Source organism: Trachinotus anak, unplaced genomic scaffold, assembly GCF_046630095.1.
Source record: "Trachinotus anak isolate AG129_WGS33_773 ecotype Australia unplaced genomic scaffold, CSIRO_AGI_Tana_v1 ptg000025l, whole genome shotgun sequence".
Taxonomy (NCBI): domain Eukaryota; kingdom Metazoa; phylum Chordata; class Actinopteri; order Carangiformes; family Carangidae; genus Trachinotus; species Trachinotus anak.
In genome coordinates, this window is record NW_027273876.1 from 6,509,919 (window position 1) to 6,533,659 (window position 23,741).

The window sequence follows — 23,741 nt, forward strand, 5'->3', positions numbered from 1 at the left end:
TCTTATAGGACATGATTGCTGTCTTTGTAACGCTTATTAACTCTGAAAGGATAAACCTGATGTTATTCTATGTTTTCTTATTGTCAACAAATCCCACAAAACGACCAAAACCAACAATGTGTTGGTCCATCTGACAATTTCCTACCCTGCCAGGGCTGCAAAACTTATTGGTTCCTGTTGAGGATTTAAATTATTAAAAATGGGTTAAAACATATGATTTGTTTCCTAGAAACAGCTGGGCACTGTTGTATTTAGCAATCATAACATAAAGCAGGAGTAAATAGTGTATTTTTTGGGGACTATTTTCAGTGGTGGATGAATACACTATTTTCAGTGGTGTTCCAGGATATATTTACAGTAACAAGATGGAGTCAAAATAAACTACAGTGCCCATGCTCATGGTAATGAAGGAATATCTCACCCAGTGCAATAGAGATGCTCATTAATGTGTTTAAAAAAGTAAAAAAGTATAAAATATCAAACATAACTTTTAATCATTGTGTTGTTGATTCATTTTGAGGCTGTAGTTTGTGGTGTTGTTGACATTTTTCTGCTTCATATATGTAAATGAGGTGGACAAATTATTGGAAACACCACAAACTGCAGCATTAAAATGTACCTTAGAACTGAGTCAGCACTTGTATTGCACTGCATCGCAAAAGCCATGTTTCTGTTTCTTTGGCCACTCAGTGTATTAAAATTCAAGGTTTCATTTTACATAATATATCTTTGATAATGTACATGTCCTTACAATTCAATCTGACCTGTTTGATTAAGTTTAGAAAGCTTTGAATTGTGAGCAGAATATAAAATACAGTCCTGTGGGTCTGAATAATGCTGGGCTGTAATGATGAACCTGCCAAATGTCTGTGGAGTTGAAAAGGTTAAAAGGTCACTTCACCAAAATTACTGAAAAGTACATTTCCTCACTTTTACCTGTAGTATCTAACCGTGCAGATAGTTGAGACAAGTTATTCCTCCACCTCAGGACAATGGATGTGAAAGGAATTTGCATGATGTCAGCTGTTTTTATAGGGACTATTTTTCAAGTAGAAAGTATTTCCAATGAAAACTGTTGACACTGAGGTCTGTGACTTAACCAGAACATTGTTTCTGGAAAGCGACAGCAGTTTTCCAAAGGTACTTTTTCAATATTTTGAGCCCCACAGATCATCTGGATGTACCAGCCTTTTAAGTCTAACCTGCACTTGGTCCTAATTCTTAACATAACCCTAGATCTCCATCCTGATGCTCAAAGCCAAGCCTGATTTCCACAAGATTAGAAGATGAAGCCACACAGACGATGCACACATAGACACACACACACACACACACACATACACTGCGTCTGTGTCTGAAAGCACAACCAGTGTCCTCGCCTCAACATCACACGTGGAAATGTCTTCTGTGTGTGGTCGCTGTCTGGGCTGCGACCACAGGTCCTTGGTCTCCTTATGCCTGCCAGCGCAGGGTCAGGGAGTTTGATTGACTTGTGCCTTGACTCACTCTGGCTTCCAGGAACTCTCCACCATCAATACACATCATCATCACTCGCCAGCCCTGTGTGTCTGTGTGTGTCCGTGTGTGTCTGTGTGTGTCCGTGCGTGTGTGTGTGTGTCTGTGTGTGCTCTCTCAACCAGTGCAGCACAGTGTGTGTCTCTGTTAAATCACATGGTTCGGCTTTTCCCCCGCGTGCCTGCTGCTTGGCCTATTTCCATGGTAACTAGCCGAAGATGTGGGGACACACATGCACGCACGCACACACATGCACACATACACACACACACACACACACACACACACATGCATACACATACACATACACATGAATACACACATACAGGCCACATAAACAGAGCTTGTGCGAGGGCTTGCCAGAGCGATCTTGGTTGTGTGTGGCTGTAGGGTGCAGTCAGAGAGAGAGGATGTGTGATCACACACTCCACAGGCTCAGCGGGAGACACACACACACACACACACACCCAAACACACACATATACACACTGTATGCTGAGACAGAAGCTCAGGGTGCTGTGCTGTGGAGGAAAAATGGCACACAGGGGCATGCCAGCCAAATCCTTTTATAAATCCTCTGGCAATTTGGATTTGTTTGTTTATGGATGAACGTATCGAACATGGATTTCTGTTTGTTTCATATAGATAGATAGATAGATAGATAGATAGATAGATAGATAGATAGATAGATAGATAGATAGATGGATAGATAGATTGATAGATAGATAGATAGATAATGTGACAAGTACATGAACTGACAGTGCAATTTTGCCGTCTAACAGTTGCATAATGTTTGCTTCCATATTCGCTCTGATGCTTTTCACTTGTCACGACGTCCCCTCTACCTCCATCTCACCCCCTCATCACCCCACCTCGCCACCCCAGTCCCATGTGGCCATTGCCATAGCGACAGCCCACGCTGCTTGCCTGCTCGCCGCAGCATCCCTGCGCCCTCTGGCCTTTCGCCAAGGGGGGTGCTGTGGTGGCAACACAACCCGACAACCAGGCGAGGGAGCTTTGCCAAAAGTGGGGAGGCTATAGGGGAAGGAAGGGAGGGAGGGTGCAGGGGGGGTGGGTGGAGGGGGTGGGGGGCACTGCGGATTTGTTAGTTACTGCCCTGTGGTGTTACGCAACTTCATGTACACACACCCACGCACACATACTGTCTGGTGACAAACACACACTGACTGCCTCATTTTTTCTCATCTCACACACAATCGTTCGGAAACTGTGCACAGTGATGCTGCACCAGCATAAGCTCCAGATAAAGTCCCTAAGCACTGATTATTAAATGACATAACAGATTTCTCCAAGCAGTCCCTGTGTCATATCACTGATGCAATGTTACCCTGACTAACATTGTTGTGTTTGTGTGATGATTATTCATGATTCATGGTGCAAAAGCAATCAAAACTACACACTTAAAGCTGCAGTAATCAATTTTTGGCCCTTGGGGGGTAGGCAAACAGTTACCTTCTGAGGAAAGGGAGGAGGAAACATTAGCTCTGTTTTGATCTCCAACAATGCCTGAGAAAAATATCTAGCTCTTTAGCTGCTAGATTTTCAACTTTCTTTACAAGCCAGTTGCTAACTTTGTTGCTAACTCTGTGTAAAGTGGGGTTTGTCTAAGACCTACCTGTATAGAACATGTGCAGTAAAAACAAGCTAAAAACAGACTAAGAGGATTCTGTTGTGCTGCAAAGTTGGCTGCAGTGACCATTTCACAAAATTACTGATTAATGCATTTTAAAAGGCAGTTGCTGTAATCCTGAAAACCGCTCCAGTACTGCACACGTGACAATCTGCCAAATTCTTTAGGTGAGGCTTAGTCAGTCGGGTTAGCTAGCTGTCACTATAGAGATGAACTCTCCGTCCACCGGTTGAGGGTAGGCACTTTTTGCCTTCTTCAGTTGCCCTGAAACCTTCAGTATGTTGCCATCAATCCAAGTGGGATAGGTTTAGCAGTTTTTATTTGCATTGCTAACAATGTTCAAAGCTCCATATATACTATATTTTAGCTTGAAACCTCTTTTTTGTGTGTTTTAATTAGTTTTTAATTCCACTGTAGTGTCTGTTTGTTTGGGCCTGCTAAAGGTCGCTCTTACTGTTTTGTGTGAGGAGTCCTAACAGCTTGGTCTTTGTGTCTTACAGGAAGAGTAAAAGAGAAGAAGGCATTGAAGGAGTCTCCACATGGGAGCAGCAGTGCTGCCTAATCAACATTTAGCTGACAGAATCTGCCAAAGGACGCCTTGGACACGCTCTCATGTCCTCAAACACAGACCGCTAAATCCAAGGAGCTAGAAAAAAAGAGAAACAAAAAGCCAACTGCTGGCTCCAGCAAGTGGACAGATTTTAAAGTAAAAACACGGCTGGAGAGGGGGAGGGTTGTATGGGTGCCAGCTCCACTTTCAAGACACACCGCCTCTCCTCGATCTACTGCCGCCGCCGCCTCCCTCGTCTTCCTCCCTCCATTTCCTCCTCCTCTGCTTTTCTCCCATTCTCACTCTTTCTCTCTCATGGGAGTGACATAGAGGCCGTCGCTTGGTCTGCTGCCCCGCCCCTTCCCCGCCTCGCCGTGGAAACAGGGGCGTCCAGGTAGTGATGTCGTGGAAAAGGAACTACTTTGCGTCGGGTGGCGGAGCGGTAGGCGGGGTGCAGGGGCTGGTGACCCCTAGAACCATGACCTCTATTGCACCCAGCAAAGGCCTGAGCAACGAGCCGGGACAGAACAGCTGCTTCCTGAACAGCGCTCTGCAGGTCAGTCGGATAAACACACACACACACACACACACACACACACACACACACACACACACACACACAGACAGACACAAATTCAGGGCACTCAGAAAGTATTAGGAGAGTAACATGTTTATCATGGAGATATTTAGAACCAGTCACCTGACCTCAATCCACGGGCTCGTGTCACCTATTTTTGGTTGGCAACACAGTTTTCACTGAGGACTCAAAATAGTTTTGATGTTTTTTATTGGTAATTTTTTGCTAATAAAAAACTCCAGTGTTTGGAAGCTTTGGGACACTTAAGCGAGTGCAAACTTTTTCCACACTTGCTGAAGACCAGACCTCAGCTAAAAAGCCCCCAAAAGACACAAGAAGTGAGAGCTGCTGCAGTGCAGGATCACAGGACGACGTCCAGCCTGTGGGACTTCAGACTTCAACTGTGTTAAATATAATGACTTCATTTGATTTTACATCATTGTAGCTTGTTCACGTACATTTATTCCCTGTGTTCATGTGGAAAATGAGGGAAACAATTTCCATGACTGATTATCTGATGTGGGTGGTAACGCCATTACAGATGAGCATCAGCATTTTAACCTCACAGTCTTTGTTTCCTGTCAAATCCAATGTGTTGGAGGACGGAGCCAACAATGAAAAAATGCATCACTTTTCTAACTGCTCAATGCTGAAGCACAATTTCAATGCTCTGCTGGAATTACTGTTGTGCTTTATTATCACCACAACAGTGTGTCCTGTCAAATGTCATGCCTTTATGCTTTACTGGCAAAAAAAGAGTAGCTACTACTTAGCTACACACACATTCATGCACCGGCAGTTCACACACACACACACACACACACACACCCTCACACTGCAGTATTTAAATGCGACAGGGATGAGATTAGCGCCATATTAACGGGCGGTTTGCATGTTTCGGTGGGTTTTGGCACAGCTGCTCAGTCTGACTTCAGTGTGTCCATCCAGTCTGTGTGTGGAGATGCTTACACTGCGCTGCTACTGCTGCATCTCCCCTCTCTCTCTCTTTTCTCTTCACACACACACACACACACACACACACACACTCTTCCCTCCTCCCAAGACTTCCAGCTGGCACAATCATACCTACACACACACATAAATGCCTCTTGACTACTGGCTTGAAAGAGAGAGAGAGAGAGAGAGAGAGAGAGAGAGAAAGGGAAGAAGAGAGGGAGTAAGCTGAAGAGGGAGGGAGGTGATGGGGCAGAAGCTTAGGGAGGGTTGAAGGCAGCAGAGGGATAGATGAGAAGAAGAAAAGTTGCTGAAGGAGGAGAAGAGAAGAAAGAGGGATGAGGAGTATACAGTATGAAAAAGCTGATGAGAAGACTAAAGGGGACACTGCTGGGAGAAAGAGTGGAATTAAAGAGTCAAATAAGGTAAGGGGTGGGGGGGTGGGGGGTGGACGAGTCTTTGTGGTGAAAGGATGAGAGAGATAGAGGGATGACCAGAGAGAGAAAGATGAAAAGACAAAGTGAAGGACATGAAGTGTTTTTGTGAAATGAAGAATATGTCTCAACAAAGGCAAAGCAGCTTCAACGGGGGAGAGAAGTGGGCCACCTCAAGGACACACACACATGAACACACACATGCACACACACATGCACGCACACCGAGGAGAGAGGGTGTTTAACAGGACACAGAGGAGGGAGGATAAACCGAGAGAACAGTGAGATGCTTGTTGGCTGTTTCACTGTATATTTCTGTGTGCGTGTGTGTGTGTGTGTGTGTGTGTGTGTGTGTGCATGAGTTTTCTTATGTTTGTTTGAGTTGAACCATCAGGGGTCAAAGTTCAGGTTTATGTAAGACTCACTCTATTTGCCGTTTGGCTGCAACTGAAGATGATTTTAATTGATTAGTTTGTTCATTTTGTCAATAGAACGTAAAAACGTACAAATGCAAAATGCTAACTAGAGGAAAAATCCCATTTTCCCAGAGCTTAAGGTGACATCTTGACATTGTATATTTTGTCTGATCGAGAGTCTTAAACCAAAAGATTTTTAATTTGTAATCATACAAAGATGAAAAAAAGCATCAAATTCTGACCTTGGCGAGACAAAAACCAAGTCAATGTTTTCAGTTTTCCCTTAAAAAAGACTTTCTAATGTTTAATTGATCAAAACTGAAGCTGAAACAAGCTCTGTTTGCTTAGTGTAATCTTTAATGCACCGCTTCCTTGCCCCTGAGGGCCCCTTGAGCAAGGCACTGCACCCCCCCACCGCTGCTGCAGTGGAGCTGCTGGGTGGCGGCATCATCAGCAGCAGTGGTGGTTGTGGATGGTGTGTGGGATTTAATGAGCGAAGGAAGGTGCTGTGAGGTGAAGTGTGTGTACTGTACACAACTTTTCACCGTGTAAACGTGGGTGAAAATAAAATAGCTGAAGGAGTTATAGAGCACAGTGGCTTTGATGAAGCAGACGCACATGGGTTCACTCATAAGGCAGCGGCTTGCAGCTGTGTGCGCCTGTGTGTGAGTCTCTGTGATGCAGGGTATAAGAGGAGAAACTTGAAAATGGAAAATGAGCAAGAAAATCATCAGGAAAACATTGATTTATCCTCACATTTTGGCACTATGCGCACATTAATTTCAAAAATTCAAAGTTTCAGAAGAAGTCAAAAGTGATGAAATGACAACCACAGTTTCATCAGTCATCCATCAGCTGCTGATGTTGCGTCAACTCAAAAAGGACGTTACAAATGAGACCTCCTGTTATTGAATCTGTGCAGGTTTAATATGCTATAAAGTCAATTATACAATCTTTTTAAACTTTAAGAATAAAAGTAAGTTTTATCTATTTTACAAAGCAGAAGAAACCCAATGACATTTTCACTATGATCCATACAGTGGCACAGAAACTACAAAATGATACTTTCCTCATTACAGAACTGGTTCCCATAATTGCTTGTGCAGCATCCTGAGCAATAAGACCAAATAATATTCACAGTACAGGCTTTGCACGTGTTCCAGCTGTAGGGTGGCACTGCAGCTGAATCAACGCCAAGATAACACTGACTGACATTTTCTAGCTGGATACCTTGTTAGAGTAGTTTTGCTGATGTGATGGTCTGCATGAACGGTTCTGTCAGAGGCAGAGGATACAGGAGCATTTACTGCATAGATGGTTTTATACTTTTATTTTGTAGCCTGGCTAAGGTTTGCTTCCTTATTTTAATCCGGTGCAGGATTTTGCAAGAGGCATAATGACGGCACCAGAACCCACCTGAACATAGAGCTGTAATATTTCTGTTTGTTGATGTTTGGACTCAAAAGCGGATAGAGCAATAGAGCAGGGAGTTTCAAAGCAAAGGGCCATGTACTGTATACTCAGGGGTCAGTGTAAGGATTGGGAGCAGGTGTGAAGGTCAGCGTGGAGGTCAGGAGGCAGGAGACAGTGCAGGGAGGGAATAGCAGGAATGCTAGCAAATTTAAAGGCTATTTTGACATGTCACAGTAGGGAAGAGCACAGGTGTGAACAATAAAATCAGTGAGGGCTGAATTCCATTTAGCTGCTTCAGTTTCAGGGTGCTGGCGCTGTGCATGCTGGCTCACTTTCACACTGTCATGGTTTACTGGGATCCCCGAATAGAAGGAAGCCATCGCTATTGTTACTGATAACAAAAGTGCTTTTGTGCTATGACAAGTAAGAATTTCTGCTGTGGAAAAGGTCCGATGTAGGCAAAACGCACAGAGAAAGAGATGCCACAGCCATGTGTGGTGACAAGAGACTACAGCAGAAGCTGCAGTCATAGAGGTGGGGAATCATGGATGGTTAGATAGATCCCCTTATTGTCTACACTGAATTTAAGTAGTGTCTCAGTTGAATGCGATTGGAGCTGATCGGTTGATGTCCATGACTTCAGTGATCCCCAGTAATGTTTCCTGTCGTTAATGGCAGCAGCTGCGTCTCTAATTCTCTTCGTGCTTGTAAAATGAAAGGATTAAACATTTCATCTTTTTAGATTAATCTGTTTTTACAATTTTGTGGTTTTATTTGTGCCGTAATACCTATAAAAATAAGAGGTACCACTTTATAAGAGAGCTAAGGGGTTTAGAAGTAATAACTAATGGCTTCCTTATTCATGCCTATAGTTCAGTATTAAGTGATGAATTAAAATCTGATAAATCTTAATCTAGTTCTCTATCAGGAAGAACACTTTACTTCACGGTTAAAGACCAGCAGAGCACTGGGACCAAAATCCACTTTACGACTCTTCTCTACTTGTGCTACTCTTACACTTCGTTTTACCATTTATTATTACTCCATTATCGTCACTTGTGGCCACAGTTGCTGTTAATCAGTTCTTTTAATCAGGACTTTAAAGTCCCTCGGAGCAATGAGTGTCCCCAATTTGAGTTTCCTTTGTGGTTCATTCCAGTAGTGAGCTGTGAAGCACCAGAAATCAGTCTTCTTTGAAACTTTTAAAGCTAACCTCTCCTGTGATCTGATGTCATGGTCATTCACTTTAAACTGAAGTTGTTATCCTCAAGATTTCAGGTCTGGTTAATTTGATAAAGCACGTTGTTACTATGGGAACAGCAAGAAAGTTGCAATAACTCTCGTTGGGCAGGTGCTTTACAGATCGTGGTTAGCACTAAATGGAGTCACTAACACATTGTGTTTTCTTTGGATGCTTCACAATAAAAGCCGCCCTGTGTTTCACCAGTTTAATGCTTTTAATCTGTCATACAGCTCTGACACAGATAGGTTATTGTCAATGAGATAAAATTGTACTGGATTTTATTCATGCATTGCTCTCCTGTGAATCTCTTGTGAATCTGAATCCAGCACAGGAACGGCAGATTCCACCAAAAGCAAATAAAACTACTACGCTGAGAGATAATTACTGCATTTAAATACATTGAATGGCTACTGCAAAATAAAAGCAGAGCAAAAATTAAAAACTAAAGGTCCCATATTTTTCTTAGCCTCTCTTCTGATTGGCTGTTTTCTAAGTGGTCGAGGGTCTGGCGGGGGCTTGGTGCATGGCTGAGAGTGGCGACTGCTTTGTAGTGACATCACAAAGTGACAGAAGTCCTGACGGCTGGTTTCAAGCACAGTTTCTGAATATGGGCTGTGTGCATTTCTCTGTGGACTGAGCATGTTGATACTTTCACAGTATTTATATATCACCTCGACCTGCTTTAAAGTCAAAAAAGACACGGACGTCACACTTTCTACCATATGGGACCTTTAAACTTTAAATACCTCCACAACTTAGATATCATAGTGATATAGATGAAAACGTATGTGCTCAAAATGTAATTATTTAATCATGTTTTTTAGCGTGTAATCAAGTGACATCACAAACAGGGAGACAGGACCCCCTCATCTAAGACCACCACAACCAATCAGTACTCCAGTATCATTCGATACATTTGTCCGTCACTCAAACTACAATGACAACAAACAGTTGGAAGAAGGCAAAGTCCTAAAAACATGAGCAAAGCAGGAATTTCGATTCTGTGCACGTTTCCATCACTTTTAATGTTTGTTAGTTTGTTATACAATAGTTTCTTTTCCCCCCAGGAAGCTCCTGCAGTATTTCCATTGTTTCCAAGCTGGGACGAGAAAGAGAGAAAATAAGAAGAGGTAAAGGGAAGAGAGAGAGAGAGGGACACAGATCACACAAATGCTGGCAGAGCAGAGAAAGACAAGGGATGCGCTTTGAGAGGAAGAAAAAGAGATGGCTAGATAAATGGATGGATGGGTAGATGCTAATAAAAAGATGGGCATGGAGAGAGTGTGCCCTCCTTGTGGCTGCTGCAGTGCTGTGCAGGGAGCCGATTCATCACGACCAAATAAACTACAGAGAGAGGAGGGGAAACAGAGAGGGGGGAAAGATAGAACGCATACACTGGCGTCAGCATGCAGTCTGTCATCCTCCGCCCCCTCTCTCCTCCACCTATCACTCTCCCCTTAACACAGACACACACACAGTACTGTATTGCTAAGGTTGCCGTATGTATTGGTTTTGTGTGTGTGTGTGTGTGTGTGTGAATTAGAAATATATGTGCATACTGTAAATGTGTGTGTGGTCCTGTGCATAAGTGCTGCAGATTCCAGTCGAAGCCTAAGGGACAGTGTTGTGTCAATATTATCTTTCGGCATGCTGGATGAATGTACTAAGAGCTCTTTCCTCTAATTATGCACTAGAGAGAGAGAGAGAGAGAGCGAGAGAGAGCGAGAGGGGACAGGAAGATGTCTTTCTCATGCAGACCACTTCTCCACTAGTTTCCATGTGTTCCTCCTTTTTGTTTTGGGCTTTGTGCCGGTTGTTTTCTGTCTGTCTGTCCCGTTTATTCTCTGCCTCTGCCTCTCTTTTGTTACTGAAAATATACAAAGTAGAAAGCACGCTCAGTGGGAGCTGTTGGGAAAAAAACAATTAGCTGAAAATGGCTGAAAGCCACACAGCGCTGCAGACCGGGCTGGTGATTCTCTGCAACCCTCTCACATTACAGGAAGTCATGTGATTCAATTTTAGTAAAGCAAATGTTGCTTAATTTTTTTTTAAAGCTACAGGAAACTTAATTGAGAATGTTTCCTCCCTAAATCTGTACTTTCAACCAGCTGACTGAAATCCAGACACCAGGATTATGACATGTGACTAAATGGAGAGGCAGTTTGTGCACTGTGATCTCAGGGCCCCGGTGGAGATGCATTCATGCAGCTTGTTTGCTTTTGCGAGCGGAGAAGAGATGAGCTGTTTCTAGATATAAATATCTAATATTTTACGCATATTATCCAGAGAAAGTCCAGATGAGAGGTTCCCAGAGTTTTCCTAACATGTCCTTTCAAATATTTCCATCACTTGCTCTGTCAGTCACTGTTTCTAAATACTGTGGCGCACCTGGAAAACTTCCCAGAAAGCATGTTGTGTTACTATGGCAACCGGGAACTGTGAGCCGCCCTGTCATCAGTCTTAGCTGAGGCATAACTGCATGTTTAATGGGGTTTTTAATGTGGTGATTCTAATGATGATTGTTCACTTCTGTTTAAAAATGTAATATAAAATTGCGACTAATGCAAGTAAATATTTCCTTGATTGTAGGATGTTGAAACATTATTAAAAAGTTACAATAAAAAAAAAAAAAAAGGAATCAGCAAATCTTGTGGCCTTTTTCTAAATCATCCCAGATCTAGGTACGGATCTCATTTTAATGTGGGAATTAAGGCGGGAAAGCAACATCCTGTTGCAAAGTAACAAGAGACCTTTGAAAATCCAGTTAAAATAATATGTTTAAGTCGAGCCGCTGTCCTGATGATAACTGATCAGACTCAATCATTCAACAAAAGCAACAAACTTTAACAAACAGCTGCTGCTCAGAAAAAGTACAGTGGATGAACAAAGTACAGTTAGAAAAGGGTTAAGACGTGAAAAATGTGACTACGCATCATTTGTGTGGCTAACAACAACCTTTTTGCCTCCCAGGTTCTGTGGCACCTCGACATCTTTCGCCGAAGCTTTCGACAGCTGACCACACACAAGTGCATGGAGGACTCGTGTATCTTCTGCGCTTTAAAGGTAAAGACGCTCTCACTTGGTCCTGTAAAGGCTTGTGGTGGTCTTAACTGCAAACCTGAAGCAGCGGTCGTCACTCTGATGTTTTTCACTGCTGCACTTCTCTCAGACCACTCGTCCTTCCAACAGCACAGTGACCCAGTTTTTCTCAGATCTGCTGCTGAGTAAGTTTGAGTTTCGGAAAGCAGCGGCGTAGTTGTTATGGCGAACTACTAATTTCCCCTTTGTTTTATTTACTGTGTTTAATACACAGACATTGGTGTTGGAAACAAAAACCAGGGTCAGTACTGAAGTATATTTTCTGAAGCCGTGTACTTGTTGTGTATTATGAGGTACTGGTACTTTACCTGAGTGTTTCTCTACATTTTCTACATTTCTGCGTTTATCTGACAGTTACAGTAACATGACACTTAAAGACTTTACATAAACTCATATCATCACTAATATGTTCTTTACTTTTTTCTTTCATCTTCTTGTACTTTCTATCTTTCCTTTTTTTTTTAAAATTAACTTTTCCAACACATAAAGGTCAGAACACACAAGGACACAAGACAGTAAATCACTGAAGAACAAGCAGAACAAATTTACATATAAATACAATGCAAATTCAAATTCAATAAGACTAAGTAATAAACATAAGTACAAAAGTCCTTGCGATCAGATGCAGAAGAGCCAATGCACGTCATTAATTTTAAGCCTAAAATAAGGTCTAAATAATGTCTTTGACTCGTCCAAAAGGCGCAGAAAAATCCTTGAAGCACAAACAAAGCCTGAAGCCAACACGAGTCCATAGTCTTGTTTGGAAATACCCGGTGGTGGAAGAGATCTGTCGGCTAATAAACACAGCAGGGGAGATTCTTGCAGCAGATTATGACACCGCTCAGCAATACTTTTAATTACTTGTTTCTAAAAGGGAGAAAGAAAACAGCATTCCCTCATTAAGTGAGGAAAAGTTCCTGCTTCATTTATACACCATACATTATACACAACAGTGATTATAGAACAAATATACCACACTAGCTAGTGTTCCCCGCATCTGTAACTGTCCCTTGCAGATGTGTTTTGTGGGAAATGTAATTGCTATTTTTTTTTTTGAATGAATGAATAAAGTACTATAGATTTATCAATGGCAGTAAAGCTGCCAGGAGGTGGTCATACAAAGTGCACAGCTGTCACACCACAGCCGAGGGGTCGCATTCACAGTCCCGCCTGTGGTTTGGTTTGTGCAGGAACATTTTACTGATAGATTCAGTGTGGGCTCAAAATAGGGTCAATAAGATTTTGAGCTTGTGAAGTGATGTAGACAAATAATTTCAGCGGTTATTGTTGTAAATCAGTGTTTTTAAACCTGTAAAATAAATCTGCACTAGAAATTAATATTTGCAAGTGCAGAAAAAATTTGCATTAAAAAAACAGAGACAGTGTGAATAAAATCAGTGAACAAATGATATCAATGCTGAGGTTACGCAAGAAACTATGTGTCAAACTTAAGTACAAATTCTGACCCTGTCTTTACACCTGAATCTGATTGGACAATGACAGTCCAATCACAAAGCAGAGTCCAGTCTGATCAATTATTACCTTCATCTCTGCTGCAGGTCCTCATAACTGTAGCAGATTTTCAAGAGGGATCACTATATTCTGCTCGTACTTTTTACCTATTTCCTTCCCTCATTTTTTTCTGTCTTTGGTTTGTTACCTTCTTTGTTCATTTTTAAACATCTCACCTTCTCTTTTCTCTATATTTCTGTCCTTCCTTCCTTGCTTCCTTCTTTCTGTTCTTCTTTCTCATCATTATTTCCTTTCTTTTCTTTAGTCAATCGGTACTTTTACTCTAAATTACACTTGAAATGCAGGACTTGTACTTGCGTTACCTCTTCTTCTACCATTGTGTAAAAAGCGCCACACACCATGCACCGGACAGTTTTTACCAGTAAAGAGCTGCCTCATAATGAATGCTCAGAAACAGCACATGTAAAAGCTTTTAGAACATAGTTACAGGTTGAATCACTGTTGTGCTCCTGTCGTGTTGACAGAAAGTAGCCAAACAGAAGACGAAGATCTGTAACATCATGAAAGCCTCATAATGAACGAGCCTCATGCAGCCTCCGCTCCAGCCATTTGTTGCATCAATGATGACAAATAATTGTCTGAGTGAAGGGAAGAATTGTGTGTAATGTGCTGTGGTGTAGTAATGCATGTGTGTGCGTGTGTGTGTGTGTGTGTATGTGTGTAGCAGTGTCAATGTGTGTGTTCTACACGCTGTTCTGTCTCAAGCGCTTCTCTGTAATTAATTGGCTGACTGAAAGCGCTGAGCTAGCAGAGCACACACTGGGATGCTGCACACACAAACACACGCACATATTACACACACGCACCTACACACGCACACAAATCTTACTTGCTAACGTTACACCGCTGTACACATGCACCTTGAGAGTCTCACAAATCTTTCTTACCACGCTAGGATGCTACACACACACACACACACACACACACACACACACACACAGAGGCTTATGGGCGTGATGTGTGCGAGTCAGCTGTGGGTGTCTGAATCAAAGGTATTTTTATCGTTTTAAGTGTTTGAATTTTCAGTTTTCATTACCCGTCCTGTCAGCGTCTTTCCTTTGTCAACAACGAACAGACCCAATGTTGCTCTAAAAGTCTGTTTGCAGCTGTGGTCCCCAAGGCAACCGAGATAAAAGTCTTCGAATAACCAGGCGGGACACACACCAAATGAACTTTAATGCCGTGTTAAATTTTCAAACCTCCATTTCAGAGAACCAAAGAGATAAATGATCATTATTGCTTCTTTTATTTTGGAGGAATTGTGTGTGAATTTTATCTGCAGCAGACAAAGAGGCACTACTGTTGTAGTAAACATACGTTCAGAGGCTGCCTGTGGCTATCCCTCTAGAAATCACTGCAACACTTTATCTCTCTCAACAGCAAAACACTCACACACACTTAGATGCAGATACCTGAACACACACACACACACACACACACACACACACACAGCAATGAGCAGGAAGAGAGAAGAAGAGAAAATGGGAGAGAAGGAAGGAGAAAGATGAATGAATGTGGGAGTTGGTGTAGATTGCTCCTGTCTTCACACTTGGACCACTGCACACACTCACACACTTACTCACACACACACACACACACACACACACACACACACACACACACACACACACCTCCCTCTCTTACTCACTCAGCCTCATCCCTCCCTGTTCTCCACCCTCCCTCTCTCCCTCCCTCCCTCCCTCTCTCTGTAGGGTATATTCCCCCTCCATTCTCCTTGGCGCATTGCTGCAGTCAGCATAGCCACCATAACACACACACACACACACACACACACACACACCCTATTTCTCACACATTGCCTTTTTCCTCCTATCTCTTTCTGTTTCCCTCTCTCTCTCTCTGTCTCTCTCTCTCTCTCACACACACACACACACACACACACACTCTGCTCCCTGTCAGCACGACTGCATTACCTTTCCCATTGCCAACCCACAGCCTGCACACACTCACAGGCTCCAGCCCATTGTTTGTAACACTTTCACTTCATATGATCTCGACCATCTTTGACTGGTAAACTGCTTCCAACGCGTCACGTCTGACCTCTGACATGCTGAAATATCCACACACACATAAAGAGAGGAAACTAAACTATGCAGGAAACAACTCCAGGAATTGTTTGCTCGTCTGAAGTACACACAGACTTAGGTTTGGCTTGTGATGGATGCTGTGACGTGAAAACCGGGCTGGAAGATTTGAGATCTCATTAACTTATTATGAACTTCATGTCATGGGTTTGGAAAGTAAAACTTGTGGTTAAGGAAAGAAAATTTTTTTTGCAAGTCTGCAGGTTTAGTTATCAGTTGAGAAGGTGAAGTCGAAGTTGCCACAAGAGGAACTTCAAACTTTTCTCCTGCAAAATCTTCACGTTTACTGTATATTTGCTTTGCCAAATTGGTTTTGGAGGAAACCAGACTATGCTCACTGGCAGGGTTTTGGACAGGAGGCACAGGACGGAGCTTTGAGTGAATAGGTGGTTGTATGAAGTGCAGCACTCAGACACTTCTCACTGTAGCAACTGTTTTGACAATCGATCAATTGCTAAAGTTGTTTTTCAAGCAAAAACAATGAAAAAAAAACAGTCTTTGGTTTTGGACTGTTGGCTGAACAAAACATTAGAATAAGTTACTTTGGACTATTTATTTATATTTCATATACATTAATCAGTGAATCTAAAAAGTAATCAGTAGATTCATCAATAATGCGGGTCATCCACCTATCGGATGGTTGGTGGTTCGATTCCCGGCTTCAGCCTGCATTTCCAAGGTGCTGAATCCCAAATTGCCCAAGATGTCTCATCAGTGTGTGAATGTGTGTGTGCGTGGTAGAAAAGCTCTGTATGTGTAGGGAAAAGCTGTGTGAATGGGTGAATGTGTCTTCCATTGTAAGTGGTAACACTATATAAGTGCACTCCATTTCAAATTTGCAGGCTTTTATTTGCAGTCTTAAACTGTGTTGACATTCTGTTTAAAAACATAACAGGAACAAGTTTGTGACTCGTACGTGACAGGACAGTGACTGTTTTGCACACGTTTAATGTGAACATTTAGCGTTGCCAACAAACGCATCCAGTCTCTTACAGAATGCATCCACTCATGCAAATGAATTCTATGTTAATGTAACGTTTGAGTGACAGGGTTTGGTATTTTACAGTAGCCTCTTCCCAAAGCGCGGACTTTTCCTGACACTGTGCCACGGTCTTACAGTAACTACTGAAGCCCACCAGTCACCAGCACCGACCGAGCTGTGATTTTCCATCAGTGCTGCTGTCTGACTCACTTGCCACTTCAGCTCAGTCACAGTGCTGCATCTGACCTGCACCAGGAATTTATTTCTTCAGGAATTGTGTTCTAATTTCTAATTTCATACGTTTTTAAACAATTTAAAGTGTTTTTAGTTGTTGTTTTTTTTCTCATACTGCAACTAACTTTTCATTAGCTATTAATCTGCTGTTATTTTCTGAATTTATCAGTTAATTTATTTTTACTATAAAATTTCCAAACAACAATCCCAAACCCAAAGATATTCTGTTAACATCACATACATTATAAAAATCATTATATGCTCGCAGCTTGAACTCGTGAATGTTTGGTATTTCTGAGATTAATAAATTATCAAAATAGTGTAACTTTCTTTTGATCAATAAATCATCCAATAGTTTCTGCACTACTCTTATTTATTATAACAAGGTGCTCCACCCAGAACCGTTCACTCCCTTGTAAGGTAGCTGTTTTGATCAGCTTCAATTCAAATGACTAACAACTGATTACGACGTTGAAAAGTTTTCATGGTGGGGAAAGTGTCAGAACATCCATATGTATTCCTCAGATTCAGTTTTTCCTAAATGTTCATATTTTATACTAAAATAAGGCTAAACACACTGTTTCCATCATTGCAAAGTAACGAGACAAATGTAAATGCTTTTATGTGTTTATTATCACTTTAACATTTCATTAGATTCCTGTGGTATCTGTTACAATTAAAACTTACTGGAGAATAACGCTTAAGAATTGTAACCTATGCAATGAAATTAAAGTTTATCACACATCATGGTCCCATAGTTTCCTTTCATGTATCTAGTAGCTTCAGATAATATCTCTATTAATCTATATTTTAAAAATACACTAATTGAAAATGCTTTGCTCTTATCAAAGATGTTCATGTCTGCTGAGGCTGTACTTGTTTTTACACTTGCATGAACAGCTAAAATGGAGCCAGTGTGGATACAAACAGATGACTAATGTGTGCTGCTGGAGACACTGTGTTAGAATATCTCTCTGTCATTTAATATAGCACTTATGAGCCCTCAGGACACTGAGCACCTGCTGCTTCTCAGTCCAGCCATCTAATCAGTGATTGAATTACCGCTGTGACAGAAAACCAGGAGCGCTCGCAGTCCACAGCACCGACCTGCTGCTCTGACACGTCAAACTGACTTGTGTTTATTTCTGTTTTGGTCAAAAATAGTTGCTTGGTTTTCCTTTTTTTTCTGCTGAGAATTCTTACCAACAAAAAATTAGGTCATTTTTATCCGTTGGCAATCCGGAGAAAGGCAGCCATGCTTTTATCTCTCCCACTTTAGACGTCTTCAGCTCTCTTCAGTTTAGCCTCAGTCAAAAGTTCGTCTCACTGCCTCTGTTTGAACTGAATGTTATAGTTTCAGTTCTCATGTTCAGACTTAAATCACTACATTTAAAGTAATGATAAATCTGGATTTATTCATTTCCACAAGCCACAGAGTATTTGATTGTGTTATCTGGTATCATATATATATATATTTTATTTTATTTTTTTTTTTTTAGTTTATTTATTTATTTGATGGGGACAATGCAATTTAAAAACACAATATGAAAGTAAGGTGTTGCATAAAGAGTTTATAGCTATTAGCTAGACACTAATAATTTACACTACACCTGCAATGATGAGCTGCAGGTAGACATTGGTGTATTTTAAGCCAAAAGAATGGGGAAACAGTGGTTTAAGAGCTAGAAGGTGCTTGACTAATTGGCATATGGTGGATCTACCTGAATCACCACATGTGTGGAGGTTCTTTCTTGGCTGAAAATTGGACAGAGATCTGTCAAATAGTATTTAAAAATGACATGTTAACTAATAAAAGATGACTGTGGATCCGTAACCTCCATGGCAGGGGCGATAATGGTAACGCTTCTACATATGGAAGTGATGCAGCAGCATTAGGACGAAACAGAAACACTGACTGTTTGTATATGGGATCAAAATACTGGTCTGGCAGTTGTCTGGATGTAAACAGTGTAAACAACTCTTTCCTCACTGATCCACCTCTTTGGTCTTGGAGCACTGGCCTCAAAACACACTTAAGTGGCCTAGCTTTCTCTCTGAGACGGCTGCAACAGTTTGATTTGGTTCCTATTTTACTGCTACAAAGCACTCTGAGAGCTGTTTTTGTCCGAGAAAAGTGCACTACAAATGCCATTTATTATTGATATGGACTGATATTCAGGCCAGCTGTGCTGTGAGGCGTTTGTTTTAGTCCAGTCTGGGTTTTGTTGTGCAGCACTTTGGTCCTGACAAGTTCACAACTAGTTCCTACTGGTTCTGTTTTATGGGTCAGTTGACAGAACAAGGTGCCGATTCACAGGACAAATGTGTTTATAGAGGGCTTTGTGTCAGTCTGAGAGAAATAATAATAATAAAAAATACACAACCACATTAATATATACATGTGTACATGGACACATTCTAATAATGCAGAGGTCTTTCAGGAAAATTATTTATGGCAAAGTGTATATTTGTTGCAGCAAAATAAAGAATTAATGGATTTCTATATGGATGTGTGTGTGTGTGTGTGTGTGTTTGCAGAGTATCTTTGCCCAGTTCCAGTTCAGCAGTGAGCGTGTGCTGCCATCAGATGCACTGCGGAGTGCTCTGGCCAAGACTTTCCAAGACGAGCAACGCTTTCAGCTGGGCATCATGGACGACGCTGCCGAGTGCTTCGTGAGTCTGCAACAGCACATGGCCACACACGCACACGCACACACACGCAGGAGAAGTGAGGGATTGCCTAAAGGCTTATTTGAGGGACTCCCAGCTTCTTTACTGCAGTCAGATCTTCAGCAGCCTCAAGGAAATATGTTTTTTTGTCAATTGTATAATATTAAGCTTTTGTTTTAACTCTGTTTGCAGTCAGTGTTATTGTCCAGCATGTATTACTTAACTAACCACATGTGACTATAATGACCACTGCGACAAACAATCCAAATCAACCAGCTAATTTGTCCTTTAAGATAATTTATGTAAAGTTATGAAGTTGAATTAAAACTGTGAACTGTGAAACGGGTAATTTGATGTGTAGAATCACCAGTGTTTGCATGGCTGTAGACGTCATGACGTCAGCATTTTCACTCTGCGACTCATAAAAAAATGGTCATGTATCATGTCATTGTATGTAACCTTCCTAAATTGTCTAAAAGAAACGAATTTAAAATCGGCCGCTGATAACATCGCTCACAAGTCTGGGAGTTTCCAACATTTAATGTTACTTTAAAGGAGTTTTTTTTGTAAATCTTGGTATCGCTACATAGCTACCACTCTGTGTTTAGAGCTAATTAGTGTTAGCATGCTATCATGCTAATCTAACATGGTACCAGTGTGGTGGCAAACAGCTTCTAGCAGGGCTGTAGTCTCTCAGTATCTCAAGTTTAGCTATTGCTACATAGCCAGCGTTATGATAGCGTTTCACTTAGCTGCAAGACTTAGCGCTGCTCAGAGGGCGTATTATAACCTTTTGTATTATAAATACCAAGATGGCTGAAGCTCTTGTTAAACACCACCTGTCCAAGAACTTAAATTTAGCCACTTTGACAAAAATCAAAAGTTTACTGCTGTTTTTTTTCTTGATATGCTGTTGAATTTCTAAATATTTTTAATATTTTAGGATAGAATTTCTTAAAACACATTACTCCAAATACTAAAACAAAATATTAAAAGTCAGGCAGAAGGCAGTCACAGCTTTACTTTATTACTCCTCAGTAACAAATATGTCATATTAATGATTCGATCAAAACATTGCTCAGCCCTGCTGTACTGTTTATATAGTCTTTATGCTCTTTATGCAGTCTACTTCCTCAGATATAAAGGTCTGCACAATAGTTGTATTCAACAGCGAGGGTGTTGTATTTTGCAGATGGTGGGTGTCTCATTTGGGAATAAACCTTATTTATTGAAGGAGAAAATTAAGAAGAGAAAATTCCATTAGTCACAGGTTTTACTTTTCAAATGTCTTCACACTTTCTTATCTTTTTTCCTCAACACTTCCTTTCCTCGAGCCTTCCTGTTGCTTCCTCCCCTCCACTTTCAGCCTCTTCCTTTCTGCTTTAAAGACCTCCACAGTGTGTGTGTGTGTGTGTGTGTGTGTGTGTGTGTGTTTTATGTGTGTGCCTGAGAGGCGCTGTCTGATCGATTGGTAGTAAATGTGTTCAGTCAGGGAATCCGTCGGCTTCTTATGAAATATAGATGCTGCTCCCACGGTCAGATTAACAAGAGCACCCACAGAAAGGAACGACCAGACGCACACGTCAAACATCCGCACACACGCATGTACACGCTCCACACTTGCATACAGTATGAACAAACACATATGCCACAGTAGCACACATGAATACAATGCAACCACATTAATTGGTGTCCATGTGTTTCTCAGGAGAATCTCCTGATGCGTATCCACTTCCACATCAGCGCGGAGAGCAGAGAGGACATCTGCACAGCCAAACACTGTATACCGCACCAGAAGTTTGCCATGACTCTGTTCGAACAGGTAGGAGACTCTTCAGCCCCTCTGTCGCTTTAAAGAGCTGTTATGTGTTTCATTTTGGCGGCTTTAATTTTTAAAAAAATGTTCCACGCAAACATTTTTAAAAACACAATGTCCTGTGATGAATCTGAGGCTGTGTTTGTATTTGCAGTGTGTGTGTAACAGCTGTGGAGCCACATCAGACCCCCTGCCCTTCATTCAGATGGTTCATTACATCTCCACTACATCCCTCTGGTAAGACCAGACACACACCGACACACACACTTACTCAGTGCACACGCACACACACACACACACACACACACACACACACTGCAGTAAATCTGGCAGCAAGCTGAGGCTGGGTGGCAGTAAAGGAAGGTACAGCGTGTTCTCTTCTCTCCTGCACGGGTCCCCGCTGAACACTGAACTGTGAGCACAATTACACACATATGCACACACACACACACACAGACACACACACACACACAGACACACACACACACACACATACAAACACACACACACAAACACACACACATTATGCACATGCATGTGTATGTTCATGCATATGCAAGAGCAGGTGAGCTTGTGTATATTGCCTCTGCCATGTTCAGGTAGCCTACACACACACACACACACACACACACACACACACAGGTAAATCCACACACAGGAGAAGCATGTGCACATCCTCAGAGATGTTACATAAAAATTGCACATGCTCTGAGTCAATGAAATAAGGAACAGGGGAAGTAATCAATCAGCTGTTTGATTCAGTAGACCCAGGGGGCGACATAAATCTATAAGTGGAACAGTGGGTCGGGAAGACTGTGAGCGAGAGGGAAATAAGAGGATATATCACTCCATCTCCCTTTTGGAAATGGAACACGGTGGAGGAAATAGAGGGATGAATGGGGGGCAAAAGTACAAATAAACACACTGTGTCAAGGTGGTTGTGGGCCACAGCGGTGCCACGGCTCTGTGTTTGTGCCTGTTAGCACTGCCAAGCTATTTTTACGCCTCCGAGGGCATTATGGGTATTATGTTTTCAGGTTGTCTGTCTGGCCATTGGTCCCATTCTCGTGAACGTGATATCTCAGTAACGCCCTGAGAGAATTTCTGAAAAATTTTGGCACAAACGTTTACTTGGACACAAGAACAAATTGATTACATTTGAGTGATTTTTGTTATTGAAGGTCAAAGGTCAAGGGCATGGTGACTTTTTGTAACCTTATTTTGATTGATTGCTCTGATTGGTTGGTTGGTAGGCTTATTCTGATTCATTGGCTGGTTTGTAGGTATATTCTTATTGGTTGGTTTGTAGCTCTATCCTGCTTGGTTAGTTGGTTTATGGCTGTACTCTGATTTGTTAGTAGCTGTATTTTGATTGGTGGGTGTGTAATTGTATTCTTATTGGTTTGGCTACAAAATCAGAATAAGGCCACAAATTTGTGCAAGTGTACAACCGTCCCAATCTTGTCAACATGACATCTCAGTCACGCCTTGAGGGAATTTCTTAAAATTTGATACAAACGTTCACTTGAACTCAAGGATGGACTGACTAGATTTTGGTGGTAAAAGGTCAAGGTCTTAAATGTTTTACACAAATGTTTAATATTTTATAAGACTCTTGATAAACAGGGATATAGCCTGAGAGTAATCTAAGAGGCAGAGGCATTCAACCGCAAGGCGGTAATTCTAGTTACCTTTAGTGGAGCCTGTTGTTTATAGTCGCCATAGCCAAATATGGAACATCAACATGAGTAAGATAATCAGAGGGCAACAAAAAGACAAAACAAATGTCTGGTTCAAGCAGAATTCAGAGTTAAGTAAACAAGGGAACACATGTTCCTGGCTGTGCTTGTTGTTGTTGCTGCTTTCTTAGCGTTGCACCTGCCGGTGCTTCTGAAGAGGGGACGGCGAGCGTGGGGTTGAAATTGAGTGAGAGAGGCGAGTGAAGAGGTTGAGTTCATTTCAGGCTAATGGAAGTGGTGAGAGGAGGGGAGGAGAGGAGAGGAGAGGACAGGGGGAGGAGAGCGGGGAGGAGGAGAGATTTGGATGGTTTTTAAAATCGTTATTCTTAAAGGAATACTTCACTGGGAAAAACAATGCTGATTCATTGCACACATAATCCCATACATGGTACCGAGCTGCAGACAAGCTCTCACAAGTTCATTTGGTATTCACAGATAATAATGATGTATATTTGAGTTTGTCCTTCAGAGGACAATTGTACTTAAAAGGGATAAATGCAGCTGCTTTCAGCCTTGCTGAAGGAAATTGTCTCAAAAATAGTTTTGCTCCACAAGTTTTTCATCAAATTATACTAGTTGTTGATGAACGTCTCCTTTAGCCTTTAACAATATTAACATTTCTGTACTGTTATACTATACTATACTATACTGTTATTTCAGCTCAAGGTCAAAGATCATGCCCAGAAAGGATTTAGAAACTTGTTCAGAATTACTATTGTTCGCAGTCTGTATTATCTAGATTTGTCCTTACATTGTCTTTTTTCTTTCCCTTCATTTTCTTTTCTTTATTAAAGCAGATGAGAAAAAGCC

At 41.6% G+C, this 23,741-nt stretch overlaps 1 protein-coding gene across 4 annotated transcripts in view; it reads left to right on the plus strand.

Annotated features, from left to right (window-relative positions):
• usp54b (ubiquitin specific peptidase 54b) overlaps positions 1-23,741 on the plus strand; it is a 54,857-nt gene that overhangs the window by 6,874 nt on the left and 24,242 nt on the right. For 3 of the 4 annotated variants that reach the window (XR_011685042.1, XM_071462336.1, XM_071462337.1), the window contains exons 2-6: positions 3,667-4,272; positions 11,724-11,816; positions 19,245-19,379; positions 21,085-21,198; positions 21,347-21,429. Coding sequence is in view for 3 of the 4 variants with exons in the window: in XM_071462336.1 (XP_071318437.1) it covers positions 4,117-4,272; positions 11,724-11,816; positions 19,245-19,379; positions 21,085-21,198; positions 21,347-21,429 (581 nt within the window). In the remaining variant the exon portion in view is untranslated. Of the gene's footprint in view, positions 1-3,666; positions 4,273-5,517; positions 5,673-11,723; positions 11,817-19,244; positions 19,380-21,084; positions 21,199-21,346; positions 21,430-23,741 lie in introns of those variants that run through there. The other variant, XM_071462338.1, reaches the window with a different exon arrangement.